General features: G+C 42.2%; 1 protein-coding gene across 1 annotated transcript; it reads right to left on the reverse strand.

The window, feature by feature from the left end:
* Positions 1 to 17,294: 17,294 nt before the first annotated feature.
* Positions 17,295 to 21,179, reverse strand: LOC147609711 (peroxisomal adenine nucleotide carrier 1-like). Its single transcript, XM_086787148.1, has 5 exons — positions 20,803 to 21,179; positions 20,191 to 20,422; positions 18,049 to 18,195; positions 17,794 to 17,966; positions 17,295 to 17,677 (listed from the first exon to the last, which is right to left on the reverse strand). Exons 1-5 carry the CDS (start codon positions 20,943 to 20,945, stop codon positions 17,383 to 17,385), a joined length of 990 nt encoding a protein of 329 aa, XP_086643274.1. The 5' UTR covers positions 20,946 to 21,179; the 3' UTR covers positions 17,295 to 17,382.
* Positions 21,180 to 22,038: the final 859 nt, after the last annotated feature.

A 22,038-nucleotide genomic window follows, 5' to 3' on the forward strand; every position in this document is an offset into this window, starting at 1 on the left:
GTCTAGTTTCCTTGACAGTTTTCCTTAGTTGGATAAGACTTACTCAAACAATCTACTTTCTTTAATATTTTGCTGACTTCCTCTACTTAATTTGAAATTTTTAGCATAATGTGATGCCTTACATGGTTAATATAACACTTACAAGAAGATTGTGATATCTTCTCCGTAACCATGTTGCCAGCTTCTGTGTTACTGTTGCCACCTCTAGGTTCTAATAGCTGTGTCTTGGATCCAATTCCCAAGGCGGCTGGCTCACTAGAGATGATCAAACTTTGGTGCCTCTTGTGCCCTTGATAACATTTCATATATTTTTCTTCATTTGGGGTGGAGTGGTTATCCTTTTAAAATAAGCTTAAAGTAGACTTTTCCACATGTTGTTGCCTTGGGATTGAAGTTGTTCCTTCTAGTTACGTTGGTTTCTTTATCTTGTAGTCACCTCCTCTTTTCATTGTGCCATTTCTTAGGTCCCCAATGTGGTTGTAATCCTTAGTGGATCTAAGAAGGTTGGGTTACATTTTGTATGTTCCAAGAGAACTCATGATCATTGGGTTCATCTTCTTGTTATTTTGGTGCAACCTATTATAATGTCAATATGCTTTGTAGGTTGCCTTAGGTATCCAAATATTTATATTTCCTTTATAGAAACCTTGGGAAACTAGCAATTATTTTGGTACCCATATTGCCATATTATGAGCTCTCGTGTTGTGTCTTTGTTAATCACTCCGTTGGTTAATATAATTTTGCCTGCCTAACCTACTGTAAGGCGCTTTTCCATCTTATGCATGCGAACGGGTACTTAGACAATGCTAGAACATATAAAGTAGCCTTACCCACCATGAGCTTAATGTTAAATAGGGAAAGTCTACAGACTTATTGTACATGTTTTCTTAAGACTAGTAGTAATAGAGGCCAGACCATTTTTAAGTTTGGCTTACCTAGTGTCAAAACCACCATATAAGTCATTTTTTACAATAAGCAATACACAATCTTTCCCTTGTTGCAAAAGTTTTCTTGTGAGCACTCTTTCTTCGCTCTTCTTGCTTGCATGATATTGTGTTCTTACTTGCTTACATGCTATTGAGCTCTCCTTCTTCTTGCTTGCGTGCATGCTATTGTGTTCTTACTTGCTTGATCGATGCTTGTTTTGATAGGTGTGATTGTAGCTTTCCCTCTTACATTAGCTTCTTCTAAATTTCTTACCTTTTTATCAGAGAGAACCATCTCAAAGGACCATCTCTTCTTGCCCCTATCTAGGCATTGAGAGCTCTCCCTTCACCACCTTGGTAAAGGAGCATTCTAATACGACAACGAAGTGAGGATGTGAACGGACGATCTAGTGTACCCACAATGGAAAGTTGCATTTGTGGCTCGAAGGCAAGACCCAACGACAAATGCTTCAGCAAGGCTAAGGTAAGTTCTTGACTTGAACATATTTAGTACTAGCGTAGGGCTTATCTCCATTTTTCTATCCCCATTCCAAGCTATCGGGGGATCACTCAATATTGCTTGGTGTTGATTAGGAGGTCAAACTCTAAAAAACCTACGATTTTGGAGCATTGGATATGGTTTTTTATTGCTTTTGAATTCCAATTAAAGTTTATTTTACATTAGGGCATCTATTGATAGAATAAAAGTTTTTTGTGACCTGCATGAAATGAGAGTGCAAGAGGCCTAGACTCCACTGCATTGATTCAAGAATTAGCTTAGCAATTGTAATTAAGCATGGAATCTGCTAAAAACATGAGCATTGAGATCCCTTAGGTTGAATTATATTTAAATTATCAATTTGTGTTCATAATTTTCATAATTTATTCATGCATTATTGGAATTGGTAGAGTAGAAGCATGTTAAACCTTCAAAAAACACTTAATTAGTTGCATTAAAACCAATTAGGATTAAGAACATTAAACACACCCCATCAAGTCCAAAAAAAATCAAAAACCACAAAAACAAGGCCAAATGAGCTCTTGCATAGGGGGGACAGAGCCCACACTCCCACGTAAAAAGACGTAAATCTAGACACGTGAGCCTGACATGATCCATGAGCCAAGTCACATGAGCCGTGAGTCTGGACATGTGAGGTGAACCTATAAACGTGAGCCTACAAACATGAGGCTAGAGGTAGGTATATCTAATATAGTACATAGTAATTATTATAGCCATAAAGACCCATACACACACCTACCCATGTTCTTGGAAGATTTTGTCATACAGTATGTACCAACTACAAATTCATACAAAAAATCTTATCCTTCATAATTATTAGAATTAAAGTATAATTAATACCCAATAAGTGCACACCAACCTTGTCATAGGCCTAGTTCCTAGATTTTCTTACCCCAGATAGGCTTATTCATACCAGGGAAGTACATAAGCTGAGTTCATACAAAAAAGGAGGAGTGTGCATACATGAGTCTAGAGATGTGAACCTATAGGTGTGAGCCTAGACACGTAAACTTGTAGACGTGAACCTACATATGTGAGCCTAGAGACGTAAACCTAGATGTGAGCGCAAACACGTGAATTTATAGACATGACTCTAGAGGTACAAACTTGGACACATGAGCCTAGCAACAACCAAAAAAATCCTTTTAAAAAAATCAATTAAAAAAGCACTTATTAAAACCCATTCTCAGGCCTCATCTAGAGAAGACACGAAGGACCTTTGTTAATCTAGATTAATTGTTAGAAATGATAATACAATCAATGGTAACACATCAACCCACCAAGTCTTCAATACCAGCAAAATGACCAAAACCCAGCAAAGTGCTCCCCTAATAAGACGGCTATACTCCTTTGGATACACCTCAACAAGGAGATTTGGGAGGAAATGAGCCAACAAAATACATACATGAGTAGAGAAATAATGGAGCACCTGAAAACATGAGCTACCAGGATCCTTTGAACTCCGGATTCACCGAAGTGAATCTATAAACAATACTTTAAATTTTATGAAGAAGGTATTTGACCACCCTATGTTTGGGCATAACTCTAGTGAAGGATCAAGAGAAGCACCTCGAACCTCAAGGTTTGCTCCCACAGGAAGCGGTCAAACCATGTCAAATACAACAATGTTTTAAAAATTTGGTGTCAATCCTAAGCTAGGTTATCCCAAGTTGACCATGACTAGCAAATAGCCCAACAATCATAGTTACGAGACATATCTTTTGTCAAAAGAGACATATCTTTTGTCATACCACAAGGGACAAGTGTTCCATAATATACCTAGCAATAAGCGCACACAGAGCAAGCAGGAGTCCCGCTCTCTAAAAAAGCCCATTATAGTAGTGCCTTTACCAAAGAACCAAGTTCCAATTCTTCTCCATTTGGACGAGGAACACATAACACGTGAAAGGGTAAAGATATAATTCTTAATATTACATCAAACCAAAGAGATCCATGAGGGCATTCACAGAACGTGTCCTCAACCCACAACAAGCTTACAGCCTCAAGGCTAGATTATAGAGGACAAGTGCCATTAGAAACCATGTAGCCTAATCCTATAGGGCAAGAGATCCCGTACCCTAAAAACGAGAGGGTCTCACGCAACCACATCCTTACATTTCACTGCCATGTGAATACACATAAGACATGTTGAAGATGATGTTTGAAATGGAAAGGGGGTTTATGACGACCAACATAGCACCTAGAGGATCATAGTTGGGCAAAACCAAGCCAATCCACATCTCAAGGATGATGACCAAATTTGATGGAACTAGAGATTCAGTATCTAAAGAAGTTCAATCAAATTTATGAGGCCATGAAGAGGATTGATAATCCTGCCAAGATCTACGCATTTAAACTTTACCTTGAAGGTAAAGCATGCTAGTCATTTAGGTTACTAAACCCACTTGAAAAGGTCAACTATGAGAACTTGAGACACATTCACTGTGGGATTTTCGTCTAATGGAGCCAGATGGGAATACCATCATTCAAATATACAACCTCAATTAGGAGGAGGGTGAAACAATGTAGGACTATATTGCTAGAACTAAGTATCTCCATGTGAGATGCAATACCCATGAAAGACTAGATGCCTTATCTTTCTCATGATCGATTTATGATTAGTCCATGACCATCTTTATCCACCTAGACCAAGAGATAGGGGATGCTTCATCCAAATCCTCAATAGCCAAGGGTGGCTAACCAATACCAGCTAGAGTCCTAGTAGTCAAGGACATGAGCATGGACGAGTCGGTAGAAAATCTACTCAACCTTTAGGCCACCATCAGTGTGGCAAGGCTAGCCTAAGGGAAACCTAAAGGCTAGCCTAAAGGGAAACCTCAAGGCCAACCATTGCCAGCACCTCAAGTAGGGCACCCACACTTATTCACACGAAGTGATATGGTTTGGTATGAAACTTGCCACCGAAATCATACAAGTCCGGAGTGTTTGATGTTCAGGCCTAGATAACAATAATATTATGCTCATTGCTAGCACCACAAGAATCATGATGACATAGCTCATTATTAGTACTAGGGAAACCCGACACCATAAACTATGCTCTCAGTGCCAAAGCGAGCAACATGAAGGTACATGCTAAACTAGAGCTTGTACTTGAGGAAGTGGTTGAGTACGAGCCACTGACTCTACCTGGGTTGATCCTTGACTCCCTCATTGACCCTACCTGTAAAGAGAATGTGAGGGAGAGGAAGTGGTTGAGTACGAGCCACTGACTCTACCTGGGTTGATCCTTGACTCCCTCATTGACCCTACCTGTAAAGAGAATGTGAGGGAGAGGGAGAGCTTTTCAAACCCTAGCAAGCAAACACACACAGACACAAGAGAGAGCAAGACACACGAGAGAGATGGATAGCTGAATTTTCTTCTATCTTCTTCTTCTCTACTCAACCAACATAACATAAAGATAAGAGTATACACTATATGGGTTAGGTCTCAACTACTACAACATACAAGATTTGTTCCATAATGTGAACCCGACTAAATGAGCTAGCGCTATAACTATGCCAGTCTCTAGTAATCCAAAATGGCTGTCACACAGCCTGTCATCCCACTGGCTGCATATTACCCATAATCTCACCAACCATGCCAGTGGTGTAGATGCGGAAGCTATCACCCAGGCGGGTCATCAATGTCCACCGTAGCACTAGTTGATCTTGATATCTCAACACTTCCCCTCGAGCTCAACTCCCACACTGCACTCTAAGTAAGCTCCTAAACCTGTGGAGCTTCTCTGTGCCCAATGCCTTCGTAAAGATGTCAGCTACCTGATCCTCTATGCTAACATATACCAAAACTACATCTCCTGCTATAGAACCTTCTCCCTCACAAAATGATAATGTACCTCAATGTGCTTCGTTCTAGCATGATATCCTAGGTTACTGGCCAACTATATGTTGCTCATGTTGTCACAATATATGACAACTGCCCTATCCGAGCTTTCCCGTGTCACCAAGTAGCTTCTAGAAAACCAAGCTACCTCACAAGCTGCCATAGCAGCACCCCTGTACTTTGCCTGTGTACTCGATAAGGCAACTGTTGGTTCCTTCTTACTGCTCCAATTCATAGCAGCACTCCCAAATGAGAACATAAAACCACTAGTAGATCTTCTGTCTGCAATACTACCAGCCCAATCAGCATCTGTGTACCCATGCAACTGTATCTCTGTACCAGCCTCATAGAAAAGTCCATAATCAACTGTGGACTTTATGTACCTGAGGATCCATCTAACCACATCCAAGTGTGGCTTCCTAGGGGCCTGCATAAACTGACTCACAAGTCCAATAGCATAGCTCAAGTCTGCTGGCCTTGTAATGGTCATGTAGATATAACTACCCACTATGCGCCTATATGTAGTGGGGTCCTCCAAAAGCTCACCTATATCTACGGAAAGCTTTGTGTTATGCTCCAATGCCACTGAAATAGGCTTACAGCCTATCATACCATACTTGGACAATATGTCCAAGCCATACTGCATCAATAGCAAAATGCCATGAGATGATCTCACCACCTTTATGCCCAAGAAATACCGCAGCTCACCCAAATCCTTCATCTCAAACTTCTGCTTCAAAAGCATCTTGACATCATGTATGTCTGCATGACTATAATCAGTGATAATCAAGTCATCCACAGAGATGACTAATCGCATGATCCCTCTATCTGTCTTTTTCACATATAGTGAAAAATCTGCATTGGATATCTGAAATCCAATCGTAACAAAATACTCCCCGATCTTGTTTGACCATGCTCTGGGTGCCTGCTTCAAGCCATACAAGGCTTTGCATAACCTACACACAAAATCTAGATGTGCATCACTCTCATAACCTAGTGGCTGCATCATGTACACTTATTCTTGCAAATCACCATGCAAGAAAGCATTCTTTACATCCATTTGATGTAAAGACCAACCCTTCATTGCTGCAGTCATAGCAATGATAGCTCTCACAGTTGCCATTCTTGCAATTGGGTTGAATGTCTCCTCATAGTCTATGCCATAAGTCTGCGCATAGCCCTTGGTAACCAATCTTGCCTTGCACCTGCTCACTGAACCATCAGTATTGTGCTTGACTTTATACACCCACTTACATCCAATTGCCTTCTTTTCCTTAGGCAAAGGCACTAACTCCCATGTTGCATTTACATCCAATGCTGCCATCTCCTCATCCATGGCATCTTCCCATTTCTTATTTCCAATTGCTTGCTTGCTTTTACCATGTAAGCATAATGATGGGCTGTATATCCATCATATCTCAACCTGTCAATGGGGTATCTAACCCTCATAGACCTGCGTACACCTGGATCACTACCAACAACCCTGGTTCTCCTTACATCAGGAGTAACCATAGATGGAATGCCAAGCTCCTCATCAAGGCTCTGCTCATCAGAGCCACTAGAGTCACCATCCACATATGAGTGACCTGCTGACAAATCAGGCACAAAAGGTTGATCTACCTTTTCCTTCCCTTTCTGTGACACATGTGTACCCGCATCATTCCTCAACGTGCCTGACCATGGACTAGCATTAGATCCACTGCTTGAGGACTCCCCAGGTCCACTCAGCACCTATGATTGTTGCTCTACATGTGGTGCAACATCAGCACTTCTTACATCTGCATCTTCTATTGCCTTCACTACTGGTGCATACCAGCTACTCATCTCATCGAAGACAATATCTCTACTTACTCGCATCTCACGAGTGGTAGGGTTATAACATCTATAACCTTTTTGCTCCATAGCATAACCAATGAAGATGCATTTCTCTGCCTTTGGATCCAACTTTGTTCTCACTTCATCAGGAACATGTACATATGCAATACACCCAAACACTTTCAAGTGAGACACATCCGGTCTTATGCCTATAAACTTATGTTCAGGAGTCATACCATGAACAGTTGCAGTGAGTGTCCTGTTCATAATGTACACAGTAGTTGCTACTGCTTTTGCCCAAAAGTAATGTGGCATATTCTTTTTAGCCATCAAGGCATGTGCCACTTTTGCAATGTGCCTATTTTTCCTTTTTGCAACACCATTCTGTTGCGGAGTGTACTTGCACGTAAACTGCCTCTTGATTCCTTACTTTCTCAGGAAATCACTGAACTCATTGTAGAAATATTCTCCCCCACCATATGATCTTAGGCATTTTATTTGCATGCCTTTTTTCTTCTCGACCAAGGCTTTAAATCTCTGAAAGTGAGCAAACACCTCACTTTTCTCCTTCATGAAATAAACCCACACTTTCCTAGTGTGGTCACCAATGAATGTAACATAGTACCTGCAACATGCAATTGTTGCAGTCTTGGTTGGTCTCCATACATCTGAATGTATGACATCCAATGGCCCTGCACTGACATGCTTTTCATGTGGGAAAGCATGTTTGGCTTGCTTACCAAGTTGCCATGCGTCACATACCTTATGCATACTGTCAACCTTAAACTTTGGCAAACCTGCAACAATATTTTGGGCTTGCATAGACTTCAGCCGTTGTACATTCACATGACCAATGCACTTGTGCCATATGTCAATATCTGCAATGACACATGTTCCATGCGCAAACATGGATGCCTTTATCTCATGCATGTTCCCATCCAAAGTAAACATCCTGCCATTTCTATTACGCTTTGCAACCAAGCGACACTTATTTTTGAAGTCTTGATTAAACCTCACTTGCAGACCATGCTCAACCATCTGTCTAACAGAAACTAGGTTCTTTGTAATATTCGAAACATGAAGTACATCAGCCAAGTACTTCATTTGGCCATCCTGCATAGACAATGGCACTTTACCAACATGCGTAATGGGATGCACAGTATCATCACCTCTTTGTACATAACTTGGTTTTTCCATTTTCTGCATATCTCTAAACCACTCAGCATGACTGGTCATGTGGTTAGAGGCGCCATAATCCACATACCATATATCTTGAGATCCTAACACATCCCCTGTTATGGAACTAGGCATGTGCTGCATCACAAACAGCTGCTCACTTCGTCATCACCTCCATGTTTGCTAGATGATACATAGTTGCCTTGCTGCCCACTTTTAATGTCATTCTGCTTTTTGTAGCAGTCCTTTGCCATGTGTCCTGGTTTGCCACAGTAATAGCACTTTATGCTATTTGCATTTTGATTTCTTTACCAACCACCTCAGCCTCTTTGGCTCCCCCTGTCTCTAGACTAGCCTCTTCCACCTGTGTATGATTGCTGTTGTGAATCATTGGACTGTTGTTGTCCAAAATTCTGATTTCCTTGTCGGCCACCACCTTGGCCTTGACCACGTCCTCTACCTCTGCCTCTACTTGAATTAGAGTAGAAGGCCTGTTCCAATGTGTTCTTGCTTTGTGAAGAAGAATCCTTACCTAAAGCCTTTTCTTCTATGATCAGCATAGATATCAAGTCCCAAAAGTTGGGAGTATTCTCCCTAACTGCAATGGAGGTCTTGAATGGCTTGTACTCTTTGCCAAACCCATTCAGACAGACACTCACCAAATCATCATCCTCCACTGATACGTTGATAGACCCAAGGGATTCAACAATGCCCTTGATCTTTAAGGCATATTCATTGATGGACATGCTTTTCTTTTCCACAGTATGCAACTCTTGCTTTAATTGCAACTTCTTTGCCTTTGTGTTAATCTAGAACATCTGAACCGATTTTTCTGCCATGCAACTGATGGAGTGTTTGCATCATGTATGTGTCCTATCATAGTGTCTGTGACACTAATTGAAAGCCAGTACATGACTTTTCTTGCACCTTGATTCCAATCCTTGAATGCCTTTATATCTGCGCAGGAGTGACATTCTCCTCAGATAACTCTGGAGGCTCCTCATTATATCCTTCTACATAATCCCAAAATCCTTTACCAATTAGGAAATTGGTCATTCTGAACTTCCAGGCATGGAAGTTATTCTTATCCATATTATCAATAAAAATCTGATTAATTCCGTCAGACATGTTTTCCTCTAGCAATCAAATAACCTACAAACAAAAAACTTCTGTATATGCAACCTGTAATATAGTAGTATCTCCTGTTAACTGCTGCACATGCTTGTCTTTTCCACAGTATGCAACTCTTGCTTTAATTGCAACTTCTTTGCCTTTGTGTTAGTCTAGAACATCTGAACCGATCATGCAACTGCTAGAGTGTTTGCATCCTGTATGTGTCCTATCATAGTGTCTGCGACACTAATTGAAAGCCAGTACATGACTTTTCTTGCACCCTGATTCCAATCCTTGAATGCCTTTATATCTACAGGAGTGGCATTCTCCTCAAATAACTCTAGAGGCTCCTCATTATATCCTTCTACATAATCCGAAAATCCTTTACCAATTAGGAAATTGGTAAAGGAGTGGCATTCTCCTCAGATAACTCTAGAGGCTCCTCATTATATCCTTCTACATAATCCGAAAATCCTTTACCAATTAGGAAATTGGTCATTCTGAACTTCCAAGCATGGAAGTTATTCTTATCCATATTATCAATAACAATCTGATTAATTCCGTCAGACATGTTTTCCTGTAGCAATCAAATAACCTGCAAACAAACGTATCTCATGTTAACTGATGCACAGCGGTACTTCAGCACAATCTGTGTCACCAAATGTGACCAGAGTACATGTACATAAACCCAGTATCAACAATACATGTGCAAACCCTGTCTGCACTTCCAAAATGCACTGCTGCACTACAATAACCAAATTTTTAGCAGAAACAGTTCTCTACCAAAACTTCCAAAAAACTGTCGAAAATACCCTGCAGTTACAAAATGGGACCCGTAACGCGCCCGAAACGCAAATCTGATTGAAAAAATGTCATCCATTTTAGGACAAAGTATACGTGCCCTGTATCTTCGCTCCCACGAAGACAACTCCTCAATCGGAGATGTGTAGCTCCCAGAGCTACTCCTAGAGCTACTAAGGGGGTGTTGTACCTAAACAAAGAAGGGGAAAGAGATGATGGTGCTCTTACCCGTGTAGTACCACTTCCTTCCTTGCTTGTTCTTGCCTCTTGCTTGCCTCCTTAGCTCTCATATGAACCAGGCTCTGATACCATAAAGAGAATGTGGGGGAGAGGGAGAGCTTCAAACCTTAGCAAGCAAACACACACATACAAGAGAGAGCAAGACACAAGAGAGAGATGGATAGCTGAATTTTCTTCTATCTTCTTCTTCTCTACTCAACCAACATAACATAAAGATAAGAGTACACACTATATGGGTTAGTACTTAACTACTACAATATACAAGGGTCGGTCCACAATGTGAACCCGACTAAATGAGCTGACGCTATAACTATGCCAGTCTCTAGTAATCCAAAATGGCTGTCACATAGCCTGTCATCTCACTGGTCGCATATCACCCATAATCTCACCAACCATGCCAGTGGTGTAGATACAGAAGCTATCACCCAGGCGGGTCATCAATGTCCGCCGTAGCACTAGTTGACCTCGATATCTCAACAACATGGGTTGATCCTGATTAGTTCTCTTTTGTAAGAATATTCTCAACTTTGGAGAGACTTATCTGACTAGATGAATGTGAATTTGAGAGTCTACACAGCTTAAACGGACTAGATGAATGTGAATTTGAGAGTCTACACAGCTTAAATGGACTGGAACCTAAAGAGGAGAAGAATGAGCCCTACCACAATGTGCGCTCTCCTTCTATAACCAAGATGACAACCAAAACCGCCCATGAACAAGCTGGGACACTACTTCGAAAGTGATGAAATGAACGCCATGTTACCTATTGTTTATAAAAGATTAAAGGTCTCTGCCACAATCTTGGATGATCATGTTGGTGTCAGCATAATCACCAAGGATTGCTGGGAGGCCAAGGAAGCCCACCACTTTAGGCACGAGCCTTAGCTTGTGGATGAAAACATAGACAAACCCTTAGGCATCCTTCACAATACAAAGATTAAGACCTTCAAGCTAAGCTTCTACCATACATGATCCTCAGAAGGCCTTACATGAGAGACGTAAGACTGGTTCACCATTGGGAAACCAATCACATTTATACACACAAGGGTAACCAATCCTTAAAAATAAACATGAAAATAAGGAAGACTCATCCTGTGGGTCGAGGCATTCTCACCAATGAGTCAGATACAATTGCTTGGACTGCTTGAGGATATTTGTAGGGCATCCAACACAAAAGCTCACACCACATCGATTTAACATTTATAGAACTTCCTAACAAGATATTAGTTGGTGAAGATGTGGACAAGAATATGAACCTCTCCTAGAGCTTGCCGGCTCCGAGGACTGGATTCACGTTCTTATAGCCATGGACACTCTTCCACAGAAGCATGAGACAAGGTTTGTACTATTGCTGACTCCGAGGACTGGATTCACGTTCTTACAACCATGGACACTCCTCCATAGAAGCATGGGACAAGGTTTGTACTATTGGACAATGCCAAAATCCCATCCCTATTCATTCTTGATGCATGTGAAACAAAACCAGAAGTGGAACTGGCTCAACTTGAGTTAGAGTTCTCCTGAAAAAAGACCATCTAGCTACGTGGCCTACCTTGGTTGACACTGGACCAGTGCTAGCCACAATGTGTTGACTTGGGAGACATGGATCTCATCAAGCCACCCACCCCTTGCACCACGTGCAGTAATCATCATCAGGGTAAATAATTCCCAACCTATGACCGTCGGTTATTTTGAAGCGGAGCTTCTACATCGTGCAAGTTTTATCTGACCCCCACAGGTACGTTGAAAGAGAGGATCATCCTCGGGATCACGACCATAGATTGCATCGTTAGTTGGTGAAAGAGGACCGCAACGCTCGAGCTCCCCTTCGAAATGGTCACCATACCCTTGGTGGATAAGGGCACTGCGAATTTATCAACATCCCAAGACTCTTCCTCCACTTACAAACTACCACCTTGCGTAACCTCTAACACTACACAACTCTCTCGCCTCACCATGTCGACCACTCCCTCAAGCCATTATGGAGATCCAATACCTTATCGTGGCAAAGACGAAGACTACCCTCCAAACGTCAACTTTAGCAACCCTTTTGGGGGATCACCAAGAAAGAATGGGTACTTGCCGTGGCTAGCCAGGGCAAGTACAACACCCATTCAAGGACCTAATGGCAGCCACCATTTGGTACAAAGCCCCACTGTGAGTGGATATTTGCCGAGCAGGCACCCCATGCAATAGTGTTCTATCCAAACCTCGAGCCCCATTGGATCCCTGTCAAGATGCTAGAAGCCCAAGGCTTTTATAAAGGAAACTTGTCTGTTTGGGTCCCAAAAATTCCATCGTTGCACAACCCTAAAAGCCTAAAAGATCCAAGCAAAAGCATCGTTACCCAATACCACCCCGAAAGTCTATGCTTCATTGAATCTCAACAAAATTTATAGATGCACAAGGATTCTATGAAGGAACCCCCATAGCTGGGTGCTGATATCAAAGAAAATTGTGCCTCAGACACCTGCAAATGCACCCTCGAATGTTAAATCCATGTGGGTGTGGAGACCCAAAGCCATGCCCTCAGTTGAAAACTTCGAGGCTCAAGTAGGAATGGAGAGTAGTTGTTTTTCGACCTCAACTCATGTGCCAACACTGCCTTCCGAGCAACAAGCAGCACAACAACAACACATTGCCGCCCTACCCCACCCTCGAAGGAGCGCCACCACCCATGTTGCCAAACCCTAAACAAAACCATGCACGCACTTATGTGGCACCCGCCGACGACGAGCAACCCTAGGGCTCAAAAAGATCACCTTGACCCCACAACACCTATGTGTGCCACCATGACCCACACAACACCTATGTGCCCCACACCACAAACACCAACTCACACACCCCCATTCGCACTTCCCACGTGCACATTGCACATGTACATCATTATGCATGTACCACACCACCATAGGCTTGCATGCGTACGCACATGCACCACACACTCATTTGCACCCACACATGCATCTACCTTTGCACATGTGTGCGCCCACATTGGCATTCACACGTACACCATACGTGCGCACGCGTAAACAAGTTTGTTTGTTTTTTTTAATTAAAAATAATAAAAATGAAACTTTAAAAATAAGGGAATAAAGAAAAAAATATAAGGAAAAAAAGAGAATTAAGGAAGGGGCTTTTTTGGAAGGATAAAAAAGAAGAAAATTAAAATAAAGGAGAAAAAAGAAAAAAAGAAGAGATTAAAAATAAAAAGAAGAATAAAAAAGGAAAAAAAGAGGAAGAAGAAAGGGTTTGTTTTTGTTTGGGAGGAGGAGGGGTTTTGATTTTTTTGAAAAGAGGGGGGTGCGTACATGCGAATGTATGTGCATGTACGACGTGGCAAGCGGTGTGCCTGTGTAGATGGATGGGGTCCACACAAGTGTGCCCACATGATGGCGTGAAAATGCAGGTGCATGCGGGGATTGGCGGGCACACACGATATACGTGTATGGGGTGCATATGCGGGTGAACGGGGATGCACAAGCAGCTTGTTTCTCCTTTTATTTATTACAAAAAAGTCTCCCTCTTTTTATTTTATTTTCTAAAAAAAATCCTTCCTCTTTTGTTTTTTTATTTTCCCCTCTTTCTTATTTTATTTAACAATTTAAGAAAACCTAAAAAACCCCTAAGTCTCATTTCTCCTCTTTTTCATTTTGTTTATCTATTTTATTTGATTTGCTTCTCCTTTTTTATTCTTAAAACCAAAAAAAAAAGAGCACCCCTATCTTTTGAGTTAATTTTCCTCCTTTTTTACTTTTTTATTATTATTAAATTTAAAAAACAACCCCTCCCTTATTTTTTTTATTATAATCTGTCTATTTATTATTTTTTTTTAAAGAGAAAAAGAGTAAAATAAAACATACATACAGAGTGTGTGAGAGCATATCTTGATACAGTGTTCTACACCCACTCTATTGGGCACTGATGACGTTAGTGGGGTATCGTAGTATCTAGTCCATACTATGCATAATGAAGTTGATAGTTATATAGTCTTGTGGGTTGACTACCATGAGTATATAACATGCCCGTTCCTAAAATATGAATTTGGACAGATTCTTGGATTCATCCAGGTATATATATATATATATATATATATATATACATACCCCTCTCTTTTTTAATGTTTTATTTTTCATTTAATTAAAAAAACCGAAAACAATAAGCTAGGCGCCCTGTCCTGTTCCGTAGCGCCGCCTCCGCTCCCCTCCCCTCCCCTCCCCTCCAAACTCCGCCAAGACCCCCACGACTCGTCCTCCGTCTTCCTCCGCCTACCTATGCCAACCACAGTTCCTCCCTCGTCTTGCCGCCTTCACAGCGTCCCCTTGCCCGCCTACTCCTGCTATCCGCCACAGTCGCCTGCTCCCCCCGCCTTCACAGTGGGAGAGAGAGCCTCTATGTATGCTCCTTAATAAAGCTCTCTTTTAAGCACATGCACAATTGTTTACTGAGAAAAGTGTTACCCGAAAGAGACCGGCCTTCCCATTTCTTCACCAACATACACCCTAGCCTCTCTGCCAACCACACCACACCACCCCTAGCTTATCCAATAACCCGTCAGCACATCCGTGCACTGCTTGCAACCTCACAAAGACCTCGGTGAGATGAACTAGAGGATAATCTAGATTCCCGCTTAATACAATGTGTGTGCATGCCACCTACATTCTATCTATGGGCTTTATATGTATGAGACACATAGGTACTGTTCTTCGTGAACCTGCCTGCATTGATCCTCACCCTATCCATGTACATTTTTGGATGGAGGGACAATAGCCAACAAGAACCTTCTGTCTTCAATCACACCACCCCTTAATTCACACTACCTATATCCCATAGGCTTGACAACATCACATCCCTCAAGCCACAGAGGTCGTCCAACTCCATTGCACAGAGAAGGAGATGGAGAAGAGGAGAGTAAACAACAAAAAGTAAACAATCCACTCACCCACACAATCCACTAGCAAACCAACAATAGAAACCAAACATGCAAGCAAGCCTTACCACAAGCGGACAAGATTAGACCCAATTATGATAATGGGATTATGTATATTCTCATTAGTAAAAATGACACATATACGTGTCTTATATTTACAATGCCCAACCATCCAAGGAATGTGTGTGGGCCCAAAGACTAAAACAAGCTATTTTTCTAGGCTATGAATATGCAACACATATCCTAAGCTAATAATTACATATCAATTGACATTAGACAAGTCACAAGCTCCTACTTGGCAAGGTACCAAATCTACATAAGTCGTCTCCTAACCATCTGTCCACATTTGGCCACCATCTACACACTAGTGTATGGGGAACTACCAAGTGCCCAAATGCTCACCGATGACTACTCCTCGTATAGGGGGCTAACAAGATGGAGCATATCTATCACCCATAGTGACAACACAAGGATGAAGCACTGCATATTTTGCTTTTTCCACTAACTCAATTGATGATGGTGCATGTGCATATACAAGAGTAAATGGAGGCCATGGTCACACCCATTAGAAAGATGTAATGGAACTTGCACTATCAACAAAATGTAAATTTAAATGACACATCCCATGGAAACATCCCCAACAACAAGGCAACCAGAAAGTCTACGGGTGCTGCAGAGGACACCATGAAAAAAGCATTTTCTCAATGCTCCACCCCACCCCTTTCCTTGGAAACATCCCCAACAACAAGGCAACCACAATGTCTATGGGTGCTACAGAGAAATGCTTTTCCTTGCTTCTTCATGAGTGTCCTCTGTAGCACCCATAGACATTGTGGTTGCCTTGTTGTTGGGAATGTTTCCATGGGATGTATCATTTCAAGAGGAGTGGAGCATTGAGAAAATGCTTTTCCTTGCTTCTTCATGAGTGTCCTTTGTAGCACCTGTAGACATTCTGGTTTCCTTCTTGTTGGGGAAGTTTCCATGGGATGTCATTTAAATCTACATTTTGTTGATCATGACAAAGCTAGATTTCAACTCAAGAGGATCCATGCCTTCATGAGAGAAATTCAACAATATATTATATGATTAGTTAATATCAACCGTTATCGTGGATTTCACTACAAAGCATGATTATCATTGTGTGGTTAATGAGCTTACAACAATGTCAAGACGTATCGCAAGTCAAGAAAAGTTTCAATCAATCAACAAAAGAATAAATAAAGATTCGCACTTTTTCATCCTCCAGAATGAGGAAAAACAAGATGCCAAAAAAAAAAACATAAGGGAATGGAAATGAAGAATACAATTATGCAAAAGCAACCTTCTAAGCAATAGTAGCAATAGCCAACCACTGATGAAAATGGGAAAAACACACATTAAAAGACAAAAAAGTACCACAGTATTTGCCCATACTTAATCGATTAACTTTTAGCAATACCTTCATTACCACATCAAATTGCAAGGGAGATGAAAGAACATGGTCCTCCTCAGGTGTTCAAGGGGGGTTCCAAGAAGCTCCCTTCATTACCATAACAAATTGCAAGGGAGATGATGGTCCTCCTCAGGTTGTTCAAAGGGGAGTTCTCGTTGCTCCGATAAGTATGCAGCTTAAGCAACTGTGGAACGTGTTGCATACGCTACCAAAGGACACTCACACTCGCCCACACGGATGACACAAGGATAGTGAGAAGCGGATTCATCAAATCAACCAAGTGAGGCCTAAATCTTCAATGTCCCCCTCTTCCCCACACACACAAGCACATGGGGACTCGGGAGAGAGAAGCCTTTTCAAACTTAAGCTCCTTGCCATTTGAACTTTGTATAGAGATTGAACATTTGCCCAAATCAAACGAACGAACAAACCACACCCTAAAATACACCAATTTTTTGTTGGATAATAATGCTCATTTGCTATAACTCGTGAGTGCAATGCTCAAAACGTAGGGATACTTTGGATTTACTGTGTTGACCCATTTTTCTAACAATGCTGATAATTATTAATTGTCAGTTGGTTAATTTTAGGCACTTTTTAATCTCTTGTTAGTTAGAATGGCCTGGCTCCTAAAGGCCATCATGACCAGCCATGTTACTTTGGAGGTCTTTTCTTTGATCATTAACATTAGGGCAGCACTCAAAACAGTTTTTAGTATTTGAGCTTGTAAACCTTTATAGAATCCAAATGCTCCTTCTCTATGCCAGATTATGTTGATGGCATCAATCATCCTCTTTGGTGGCCTTCTTGAGAGTCTTTCAATGCTTTTCTGCTCATCCATGTCTTCTTTCCCCTCAGCAACTTGTAGTAGAACCTTGCACCTGTGAGAATCGAAGCAATTAAGCACTTAAATGGCTCAGTAACTCATCCTTTGTGTGGGTGGGAAGGGGGAGAGGGGAAGCAGCCAGATAAAGAATTCTTGACTGACCTTTCTTACCTTATAGCAGGATATGTTACAATTGTGGCTATGGCTTTGGACAAAGCTCCCAAGAGAAAAGCAGCAAAGGCTGATAGCACAACTGGTGAGGCACCCTCTGGATTTCCCATAGCTGCTGCTTGTGCTCTGTGTGTCCTGACCAGTCGATTCTTCAACTGTTCAAAGACTGTATACTACAAAAAGCACCATTCTAGATGTAAGGACACCTCCCCTCAGCAATGCAGAATAATTGAGTAGTTTAATGCCAATTATTACCTGTACAGCAGGATTTGATGTCAACATTAGAGATGCTCCAAGCCCATCGAATGCTTGTCTCCAATCACTGGCGGTCAGCGTTTCCCATAAACCTCTCGACTTACCAAACGAGCTTGTCTGCATTCGAGCTGAAGCTGTGTCCAAGGGCTGCAAACATATTAATGCTCAGAACACTTATATCACTTGGACACACGACACGTACATCCATGCGCAAGTAGCATTGTACCAGACCATCTTAGCTCTTCTAACACACTCATTTCTAACTCCTCCCATGAAATTATTTAGACAACATCCACATATGAACGTACACAGAGCTTGTTGACGCAAGAAATTGTTACTATAAACAATGCCAAGCAATTCTATTTCTATTGAGGTAAATTATCCCTAAATGGATTGAAGAGATCACTAACAAGTCATGGGAGTGAGGTAGGAACATGAAATGCCAAAATCAGTCTCAGATGTTCTGGGTGCATTTCGCCTTGCAATGCTTGAAGCCTCCTGTCAACCATCTTGTCCCAACTCTCCAATTAACAAGGGATGGTGCTGTTAGCCGGAGTACCTAATTTTTTATTAAGGCGTGCTGAATTTACTGACATTACGAGGAGATAGAAAGAGGGGATGGCACACAATATAGGGTACCAGTCACCCACTCAAGGGCCTCCACTGTTGCTGTTCCTGGTATATTCACCCTTCGATGCTTAGTATCTTCCAGATCTTCACGGTGTTACATGAGTGCTTGGGCATACTGAGGTTGTTGCTCCATGAGTGTGTGGGTTTGCTAGATTGTTGCACAAGGGTTTGCAAAATCATCATGGGGGTATCCATGGTAGGATTGCAAGGGTAGAGGCACTTACAACAAGACCTTGTGGAATTTGGGGCTTGCCCTCCATGCTGGATTGCTCTTCCAGGGTATTCATAGTGGGAGGCTCAAGGAATCTACCAGAGCGCAATAAGGCCATCCACTATGCTCAAGTGGGGTGCTCTTACAGGTTTTTGGCTAGAGCACAATAAACCATCTACAAGAAAAAAAGTTAAGCTCAAAGCCTAAGCTCTGAAGACTGATACCAATGTTACATGCAGCATAGCGGAAGCACTTAATTATGGATTGTTGCACATTAAGAGTGTGATATGGAGAAAGTAGAGAAAACAAATATCCTGGGATGCAACACTACCATTGCTTGTTTTACATTTGACATTACCACTGCTTGTTCAAAAAGTGAAAGACATTCTAATCTACCAGCCTACAGGAAACTTACACAAAAGAGCCTATAGAGAATTGGATGCTTAGCTCCCAAATACAAGGCCAAGGGATCGCGAGGTCGGATGTGTCATCCATGATCTACCTGCTCCCTGGTAGAATCCTATCGAGGCTAGAGATGGTCGTTGTAGCCATCAATGAACGCCAACGATGTCTGTAATGGAGGTCCGAGTGGTGTCATTGATGACCCCAGCTCTCTGGGTGTAGCCTCATCAAGGACTCTCAGTGGTGCTGGAGCTTGAGCAAGTACAGGCCCAAACATCTCTAAAGTCTGAAATGCATCACCTATGAGAGAGGACCAAAGCCATTCTCAAAAAGACAATGGAATCTCCCCCATATCCCATATTATACTAGACACCTAAACAAGTAATTTTCCTCTGTCTCTGTCTCCCGGTTGTGCATAGTGTGTATATCTCCCATGGAATGCCCTCAGCTCTCCCTGACTCCATCCAAAGGTGGTGGGGTGACACCCTCAGCTGACCAATGGCAATACGAGAGAGAGAGAGAGATGCATGTGGCGCACATGCAATGACCTTGTGATGCATTTTTATTTTAAACCATCAACTATCAAAAGCAACAAGACATGGTGGGCCACTCGTGAGATAGGGGCCTACGCAGGTTCAACATATTGCCACTAAGTCTTGCCGCTTTCTTCTCTTAGCAACCTACGCACAAAGGAAGGTGAATAATGGTCGACTCAAACCAGGTCGTGCAATGTCAGAAACCCAGAGGAGTTCTTATAGAATTGTGGTTTAAGCACAAACAAGTTTGACTCCTCTATTCACTACCCATGCAAATCAAGCCAAACTCCTCGAAAACATAAAAACCTATATAACATAGAGAAGAAAAACAAGCACAACTCTTCTTTTAAGGCAGATGGGTACCTGAGTAATGACAGCCGTGCATGCTCCAGCAGTCGCTGCAACAATAAGATTTGCACCTGTTCCCATTCTTTCTTTCCTACTTCTTTTCAGGTAGCTATTCTTTATATAGCTGTAACTGTAGAAATATATGAATTGTGACACGAATGACTGCAGATTCTTGGTTCCGAGTCCTTGGTAGAGTGAGAATAGTTGACGTGATTGGAGCGCCTCTTTGAAAACATCGGCAGGAGACCTGGCTACAAGCACACATACAATCTCATGACTCATTCTCCATGATCTCATGACTCATTCTCCATAGAGGGCATGTACCTTCATGTAATGGAATAATATCATGCTCTAATCCATCTTTCATGTGATGAAATCAAGTGCCGGGGCAAGCATATGCAGCCATGTCTCCATCAAACATAATCCATCTCATGGTGTTTATGGCATGACATATTCTGCAAGATTGTGGAAGTCCCCTGCTACAAGAAAACATGCTTGGCACCCACCCCCTTATTTCTTTGTTTTTTTTGCACACTTTTTCATTTTTTCCCCTTAAAAATACACTGTAATTTTTTTTTTTAAAGCAGACAGAGGGTCAAGCATGAAATCGAGTGAATGAAAACATGCCTGTATTTGCGATGCTTGCCGGCACGGGCTTCGGCTTGGTACTTGGTCTTGCAAGTGTCGAGGGGGTAAAGGATGGAAGTGCTTAGAAGCCCGCCCACAGCGCCGGAAGTGGCCTCCGTCAGAGCCTCAAAGTCCAGCCCCATCCTCTCTCTCTCTCTCTCTCTCTCTCACACACACACACACAACCCTACCTCTCTCTAATGTCTCTCTAACCTCTCCTGGCTTTCCCGATCTTAGCTCTGGCAAACTAACCACTCCATCATGCACATTGCAACTGCGCCGATCTGCTTTCGCTTCTGTGTGCAGTGGCTGCAACAGAGAGAATCGAAAGAATTTAAATGATTCTGCCGTTGTTGTTGAACAGTTTTGCACGTTTTGAGTCATCACTGACGAGATCGGCCATTCTATGGCACGGTGCCTTTAAGAGAGGACAGTTCAAGTGGGATCTACTGCCGCCGGACGGAAAGGCAAATCGGAAGGATCTAGTTGTCGAAAATACTAAACTAGGGATAAAAAGTAAACTAGGGACGACGACAGCTGAGAAAAGGATGCGGATCGCATTTCAAGTGGGATGCTGAGAAAATGATGCGGATCGCCCTCGTGTCACAATGGCACAGTGCCTTTAAGAGGCAATTCAAGTGGGATCTACGGCGGACGTGGGCGGAAAGGCCATAGCCATTAGATTAAGATTTAAAAAAAGTAAACTAGGGTGCCGCCTTGCATGTGGGATCGACGATGGAGGTGGGCGGGAAGCGCACAGCCGTCAGATTAAGATTTCAAAAAAAGTAAACTAGGGAGCCGCCCTGCATGTGGGATCGATGGTGGAGGTGAGCGGGAAGCGCACAACCGTCGAATCCAAGTTCAAAAAAAGTAAACTTGGGAAGCCACGGGATGATGGAGGTGGAAGCTTCTTGGGCATAGCCGTCGCTCAAACCTAGGGAGCAAGTAAACTAGGGTGCCGCTTGTGTTCGACTGCCGAGGACAAGCAACCCACAGGAGCGTTTGAGGGGAATTTCCCAGCCCACGTTCAGCATCGTATACGCCTCCCGTTTGCACAAGTACCCTCTTACCACAAGTACCCCTTCTTCCTCTTCTTCTTTGCAGCCCCTTCTTGTGATTTTACAAATAAATCTCTTGTGATTTTACAAAGAAATCTCTGGTTTTTAGAGTTAGCATTCACTTAATGCTATGTATAAAAGGTTTTGAATGTGTGTGTGTGTGAGAGAGAGAGAGAGA

Source organism: Cibotium barometz, chromosome 50 (assembly GCF_041138505.1).
Source record: "Cibotium barometz isolate CiBa-2024 chromosome 50, ASM4113850v1, whole genome shotgun sequence".
Classification (NCBI taxonomy): domain Eukaryota; kingdom Viridiplantae; phylum Streptophyta; class Polypodiopsida; order Cyatheales; family Cibotiaceae; genus Cibotium; species Cibotium barometz.